The 8,508-nt window shown below is 21.2% G+C and overlaps 1 protein-coding gene across 1 annotated transcript; it reads left to right on the forward strand.

Moving 5' to 3' along the window:
- Positions 1-3,818: 3,818 nt before the first annotated feature.
- Bm8309 (Uncharacterized protein) lies at positions 3,819-5,177 on the forward strand (the record flags this gene model as incomplete). Its single annotated transcript, XM_043080977.1, has 2 exons — positions 3,819-3,998; positions 5,049-5,177. 2 exons carry the CDS (start codon positions 3,819-3,821, stop codon positions 5,175-5,177), a joined length of 309 nt encoding a protein of 102 aa, XP_042936911.1.
- Between the last annotated feature and the right edge of the window lie 3,331 nt (positions 5,178-8,508).

Here is an 8,508-nt window from a genome sequence, read left to right on the forward strand (position 1 = left end):
AATATATATATATATATGAAATATTTTGACACATTAATAACTTATTATCCTTTTTTTTAAAAAAATTTGTTGATAATTTTGAATAGAAATAAGTTGAAATTAAAATTTTAAATGAGAAAATTTTCATTTTATTTGTAAATTATATATTATTAAATTTATGGATGCGATGAAATATGTTATGTCTGTTTTTTTTTTTTTTTTTTTTTTTTTGAAATCGATTAATTTAAGGGAATTTTTTTTATGGTTGAATTTTTATTATTAGCTAAGCTAACAAGCCAAATATATCTAATCTAAAATTAAGGCTAATCAGAGATTTTTCATTCATTTTATATTGTTAACATTATTCATCTTCTATCATAATGATTAAATTTGTGAAAAATAAATAAAAAATATTTAGAAAAGATTTCTTAAAATTTTTTCCAAAAAAAAAAAAACTACTGCCTAAATTTACTTAACTGATAGTTTAACATTAAAAATTTTGAAAATTTTTCCACCAAAAACAAAGCATTTCAAATGTTTCCAATTAAATTTTCTCAATTGATTAATTGGTGTGGTTAAAATTTAAAAAAGTTAAATGCGCCATTTCATACAAGTTAATAAATTTTCAAATAGATATTGTAACAGAGCAAAGACTAAACTTTTCTTATAAAAAAAAAAGACTTCGAATTTTAGATTTTAACTTAAAGTTATAAAATTCATACGTTTACAATCATTTTTATTACACTGTCTTTTTTTTTTTTGAATAAAATTGAACTATCACTTCATTTTTGGAGGATTTGTAATAGGTGAAGAGGATAAGTAACTATAATCGATATTTTAGTATCCTTTAATGATTCCAAATAAATCAATTTGAAATTTAATTCTAGTGAAAACAATTTACTCGAAAATTGAAATTTCATTTATCTTAGTTTTGCATAAAATTTAACACAACTCATAAATATACACGTACACGTCTTTGCGTGTTACGTGATAGAATGACGAGCAAAATTTATCTGAGAAAGTTCATTTTTTTCTCTTTCTCTAAATTATAAATATTAAGAAGCGTAAACATTGTATTTAAGTGCTAGAGACATTTTATTTTAAATTGAGCTTTTAAAAGATCAAGCATTTAGCTCATCTGTTATCATTCAAAATAAACAATGCATTTTTTTTTTATTTTGAGTTTTACATATTTCCTAAAATTTGCATCGCTTAAATAGTAATAAATTTCCACTAATAATAATGATTAAAATTTATGCTGAAATTTAGATTCTAAAATTCAAACACTGTAAAGTTTTATTAGTATCTAAATAATAGGTATGGAATGTCTAATGGCTTATTTTCATTGAATAACTTTAATTATTTCGTCTTTTTTTTTTTTTTTTTGATCAATCAACCAAATAATAGAATTTATTTTAATTCAATCATTTCGGAATGCTTTTAATGTCTATTTAATTTTAAGTGTTTAATTTTAAAGAATTTTATTCTTCTTTTTCTATCAAATTCTTTTCATTGTAAATAGTAAAGAATACATTGCTCTCTCGGAAAACTCTTAATAATATCTGATATTAGGTGAAATGTTATAGCTTACATACTTTAATTGTTTGTTTAAATTGTTGTTGACGATTTTCTGTCTTTCCATTCTTTTTTTTTAAAAAAATAATTTTTCCAGAAACCAAAATTATTTCATTTGCTACAACCTATCGTTGTTGTTCATAATGATAATAGTGATAATGATGTTGGTGATGATGGTGATTGATAATGACGATAATAATTGTGATTGATCGTGATAGTGGTAATAATAATAATGATTGGTGTTGATAAAAGTGATGACAATTGTGATATTGTTGATTATGACGATGATGATGGTGATAGTGATGATATGGATTATTATTATTATTGCTTATTATTACTTGTTATTATTATTGTTATTTATTTATTATCATTGTTATCATCATATTATTACAATGATATAATGAGGTAATAATTAATCTATTTCTTTCGAAAAGTTATCGAAATTTTCTGCAAATTTTAAAAAAAAAATTTCGTTTTTTATTTTTTGAAAAGCGAAGCATCCATCAGATTTTGCTATGGAAAACATATTTTATGTCATTTTTATCGAATTTTCTTGACATTTTTCGCTGGAATTCCAACCAATTTTTAGTGTTTAACACCGCCGAGCGGATAATGGGAGTTTAGGAAGAAAAATGAAAGAATGATTAATGCTATCATTGATATGTATGATAGGAAATAGAATGTCTATCACATTCATTTATCAAATTTCATTTCTTTATTTATTATCAGTTGTTAATTTATTAATTTAAACGATAAGTTTAGTTTAACTAATCATTCGTCTTACTTTTTATCAATAAGTAATGAAAAAAAAAAAAAAAATTATCAGCTACTGTAACCTTAGTTGCTAATGACATAATTGTTGTTCCATCAATTGACCAGTATTTTTAAGCAGAATATTTTTTCTCTCTCTCCCTTTCTCCCTCTCTCTCTCTCTCTCTCTCTTTGTTAAAACTATTCTATATCCAATCCGTAATTTTCAAATCTCCAAAACAAAAAAAAAAAAAAAAATGAAAGAAAAAAAATCAGTGATGATTCATTTTTTTAAAGTAACTGAAAAATGTATGCTTTAAATATAACTTCATTAATTTGCTCTACAGTTAAATAAAAATTCCAATTCTAATTTTAATTTTTTTTTTTTCTTTTTGTTAGCAAACAATATGTGAACAACAGATGTTCTATGCTTCATTTCTTTTTTTTTTTTTTTTTTTTTGCAAATTTTTAATTTTTATTTTTGTCTAAATTTAAGGAAAAAATAACGAATAGTTGTGAATTTTAATATTTGTAAAATAAAATTTTTGTTAATTTACTTTCTTTTTCGATGAATTACTTTAACTTTATCAGTGCTTTTATTTTTGCGATCCTTCTTCTTTAGACCTAAATAGTTTTTAAGAGTGAAATATTTCGCATATGGTGAAGTAATATAGCAATAATACATATAAATTATCAGTTCTCTAATTTAATTCATACCAACCTGTTATTATCTTCTATCAAATGATAATAAATCTACAATTAATTATTGCTAGCTAATTTAGCTTAAAATTAATTATTCGTCACTTTCACAAATACTTTTTTTTCTAAAATTAAAGAAAAAAATTAAGGAATTCATTTTAGCACTCATTAAAATGGCAGTTAATCATGATTTTTCTATTCGAAGAATTTTATAAAAAAAAAAAAAAAAGTTTTAAAATTTTTAATTTATAAAACTTTTTGTTCTTTTATATAATATCTCTGTATTTATTGTTAATGAGTGATAAATAAGTTCAGTGATTATTGTTGTAGTAACATAGATTTTTTAGGATTTATTCAAATTAAAAAAAATAACTAAAATCTAATTATCATTTCCATATTGATATGAACATATGATTGTATCATATTTAAACTTCTCAAACTATTGCCAAATTTTAATTGTGTTAAAATTTAATTTTTTTTTTCCTTTTTACTTTTTTGATATAATTATACTTTTGGATTTTCGTTTTTTCACTTCATATTTATAATCATTTACATTATTATTTTATTTCAGATATTTTGTGAATTAATCCATTGTGTGCTAATTGATCTAGGCGCATTTTGCGCCATTTGTAATTTTTGAAAATTTATTCTTCGTAAAATTTTTTGAAAGGAAAAAGAAATATTCAATTAGTGACTGATATAGGAGAACTAATTTCGAAAAACAAAAAGGAACGGTGATTTATTAATGAATATTTGCTGAACAAATAATTTTTATTTATTTGAAAACTGAAATTATCAAATTAATTGGATCACAAATGGTTATGGTAGATAGACTTAATTGTCGTATTCAATATGTCAATGATTCGGATCCATTTGCGACAACATCATGCTCACACCTGGAGCCAAATCGTCCTATAATGTACAACTTTTTGCTTCATCAACCAATTGGTGAACAATTGCCTGAAGTTATTCGTATACTTCATGCGCCACATAAGGTATGTTATTATTATTCGTCATTATTATTATTATTATTATTATTATTTATTATTATTATTTATTATTATTATTATTATTATTATTATTATTATTATTATTATTATTAATATTATTTATTATTATTATTATTATTATTATTATTATTATTATTATTATTATCTATTATTATTATTATTATTTATTATTATTATTTTTTAATATTATTTATTATTATTATTATTATTTTATCTATTATTATTATTATTTATTATTATTATTATTATTTATTAATATTATTTATTATTATTATTTTAACTATTACTATTCTTTTAATGTCAATATGTTTTCCATTTTTGTTTGAGGAAATATTTCATTTTTTTTTTTTAGCATTATACTTATTTATTATATACTAATTGTTACTTTTAAAAAATAAGCGAGAAAAATAAATTAATTACAAAAATGAAAACTTTTGCATTTTGCATAAATTGTTGGAAGCAATTTTAAGTATACTAATAAATGAATGAATGAATGGATTACAGTTAAGTATTACTATTTATATCAAAATTTTTTCTTATTTTTTTGTTTTTTGTTATTGTCTTCAGAACAGACTATCAAATTTTTTGATAAACATAACTTAGGTTTAATAAGATAGAGAAAAAAAAAAAAGAAATCTTAAAATATTTCGATTTCGATAGAATTTGGTAAATCGCTGAGGTATTTCAAGTTTGTTTACAATTGACTTAATTAGTTGTTTTGATAGTTAAATAATACTTTCCCATACATTTATATTTTCCCTCTTTTTTTTGAGAACAATTTGCTGATTATTTTAATTAATTAATTAATTAATAATAATATAGCTAATATGATTTTAATTAATTAATTATAATAATCACTAAATTAAATCATTGGGCCACAAATGATTATGGTAGATGGATCATCATAATAATAACAATAATAATAGTAATAACAATGATAATAATAATAAATAATTATAGTAATACTAATAATAATGATAGAGATTAAATCATTAGTTATAATAATAATAATAATAGCAGATTAAATAATTACAGCCAAATAACGCGGCATTACAAATATACAAGTATGAGGGTAGCGTTGGTGATTATGGTTCATATTTGGATTCCGAAATGTCACTTATGGAACAGGAAGACGAACTGGAAATTCTTAAAGCTGATCCGTAAGTTTTCCAAATCTTTATTTCTTTCTTTCTTTCTTTAAAAAAAAAAAAAAGAAAAGTAGTGCTAATTATAGAGAATATTTTAATTTATTCAAAATATGTCATCTAATTCTTTCACACATAAAACTACTCAATTCATTTGCATACAAAATTAAATTTTGTTTCAATTTAAAAATTAAAACTTTTATTTATCACAAATACACCATTAGAAGAATGTTACAAATAGAGATAATGAGAAGAAAAGATAGGAAAAGATAAGAATTGATAAAGATTATCGATGACATAAGTTAACGAATGACACAATTTATGATAAATTGAGAATGAAATAGATATGAAAGAAAATTATATAATGCTCAAAAATTTTTCCAATTTTAATTTATTAACGATAGTACTGTTTGATAGTATTTGCACATAATAAGATGTAAAATATCATATAGTGATAATATAAATGATAATGTATTTATCTCTCTTTCTATATGATTGTTGAAATTATCATCTTATCATTAGCTGTTCTCAATTTGTATCATTCATTCTCTTCCTCTATTATTCAATCCATGTTATTTCATTACTTTTAACAATTTCTACCATCATTTTTACACTTAATTTGGCCTCAATCTTATCTTTCGCAAACAGCGGGTGGGGAGAAGAGGGGTAGAAGCCCAGAGAGGAACAAAGAGAGAGGGAGAGAGAGAGAGAGAGAGAGAGAAAAGGAATGTCATTTTGATTTAATTCAAATTCTGAATGTAATGTTAGTACATTTATGGCAGTGACAAAAATTTTCACAATTTCTTCAACTCTTTCAACCTATTTTATATATACAAACGATCATCATTTCTCACATTCTAACTCTTTCACTATTTTCATTCTGATATTCATTGCTTTTCATTTTAATTACTACTTCTTACTTAATTCATTTTAATTATTTATTGCTATTAGATGAGCCATTTTATATGATATCATACTAATATGATAATTTTGTTGATAATAATTAATGATTAATCTTACTAATGTTAGATATTTATGCGATAGATTTATATACTAATTTGACTATTAATTAATTTGATTATTATAATTACTTATTTAAATAGTTAATTAATTAAATTTTTATAATTATTTATTTAAGCAACTCTTTTTTCACCTTTTTGTTTATTTTCTTGTAAAAATTTTTTACTTTTATTAATTATTTTCTCTCTCTTTCTCTCCCTCTCTATCTTTCTCCGTTTAAATGGTGGGTTAATTAATTGATACTATTTTTATAAATCTGCATACTTAAATCCACTACTTTAAATTAATTTCATCATGACTGTTGATGATTTAAAATTCCTCATTGATAATTTAATTTGATTATAATTTAATTTATAGATTTCTTTCTTTAATATATCCTAATTGATATCACTGTAATATTGGAATCACAAGAATTTCACCTTTAAAAAAAAAAGTTGAAATTTTACCTCCATTGCAACTTTTTGAAATTTAGCACTGTTTAGTGCACATTACCTTATCACTAATTAAAAGTTAGTTCTTATCACTAATTACTTTTATGAGTTAACATCTCTTATATCTCATTTAGCAAATTAATCAAAAATTTCTTAATTTATTTTTCTTTTTTTTTTTTGCTCATTAAAAAAAAATTAGTCTTCGAAATTTTTATGCATATTTTTTGATAATTATCATAATTTTGCTTTCTCCTTATCAACAGCCTACTGGATGCAAAAATTGCACTAAAATTTTTTTAATTAATCAAAATTTATTTGTCTTACCATTCATAGATTAGATTAGATTAATTAATTTTTTGAATATTCTTGGCTTATTTCAAAACTATATGATTTTATATTTATCTTTTCATTACATAATTTGATAAGCAGTTTGATAACACTTATTTCATTATTTGTTTTTTTTAGAACTTTATTAAAATTTCCAAATAAATAGCAGAAATGTTTCTCTGCTATTATTCATTATATCACTTCTTTATTTAAGGAAAAGTAAATGTGGAATATTTAATGATTTAAAATATTTTAGTATTTTTTGCTTATTTCAAAATTATTAATATTTATCAAATTTTTTAATTGTAATTATATTATTTTAAACCATCAAATATTCCACACATTAATTTTTTTTCTTGAAACATTGAAATTTTGTTTTTTTTTTTTTTTTTTTTTTTTTTTCAACTTTGCACATATTTATTTATTTAATTTATGCTAAAGTAGAATTTTATAGTTTCAATTTATTTTTCATCTTTCTTATTTACACAATATTTGATATTATTAATTCTTCTGTATATCTTATTCTTGATATATATATCCGATTCTTTCTTTCTTTCTTTTTTAAATTAATGATCACTTACTGATAATTTCAATTTATCGAATATATCCGATTCTTTCTTTCTTTTTTTTTTAAATTAATGATCACTTACTGATAATTTCAATTTATCGAATATATCCGATTCTTTCTTTCTTTCTTTTTTAAATTAATGATCACTTACTGATAATTTCAATTTATCGAATATATCCGATTCTTTCTTTCTTTCTTTTTTAAATTAATGATCACTTACTGATAATTTCAATTTATCGAATATATCCGATTTGTTTTTGTTCCTTTTTCTCTGTTCGAAATTCTTTCTTTTTTTTTTTATTTCTTATTCATATTCGTTTATTGAAAGAAATAAGATAGCAATGACAAATATTTTGTACAATATATTCTTTTGTTTATCCTATTACGATACGTTGATTAGATAGAAAATTTTAATACGAAATATTTTATCCATTTAAAATCTTGAAAAACTTGTTCAATTTATTTAAGTGACAATTTTATTTTAATTGAGATTTTTTTTTTCGTTTTGTTTTTACAAATCAAACAAATCAATAACAACTGTTTTCACTCATTTAATTTAATATTATATTATTCAAACTATTATACAACAAATTTTTCGAATCATTTGTCATCGTATTTCAACCATTTAAATTTTTTTTTTTTAAAGTTTAACTTATATATAACTTTCAACGTATAAATCTCGTATAACTTATTTTGAGTAAAAATTTTAAAATGATTGAAAATTTTTGAAGTATTGAAATATTATTATTTACGTCAAATGTTTTTTTTTTTTTTTCCTTCCAAACGTTTCTTTTTTTACGTTTTATTTTTTTGTTTGTTTGTTTGTTTTTCAATGACTATTCTATATGTTTTTATTTTATTAATAGCTGGTGATATTAATTTCGAAAAAATATTCACTTCTAAACAGTCATACCTATATTTATTCAATTCAAATTTAAACGATTGCTGTTCTATTCATTCAAATAGCTATTAATGATTAATTGTCAACAACAACAACAACAATA

The sequence above is a fragment of the Brugia malayi genome (assembly GCF_000002995.4).
Source record: "Brugia malayi strain FR3 genome assembly, contig: Bm_v4_Chr3_scaffold_001, whole genome shotgun sequence".
Classification (NCBI taxonomy): domain Eukaryota; kingdom Metazoa; phylum Nematoda; class Chromadorea; order Rhabditida; family Onchocercidae; genus Brugia; species Brugia malayi.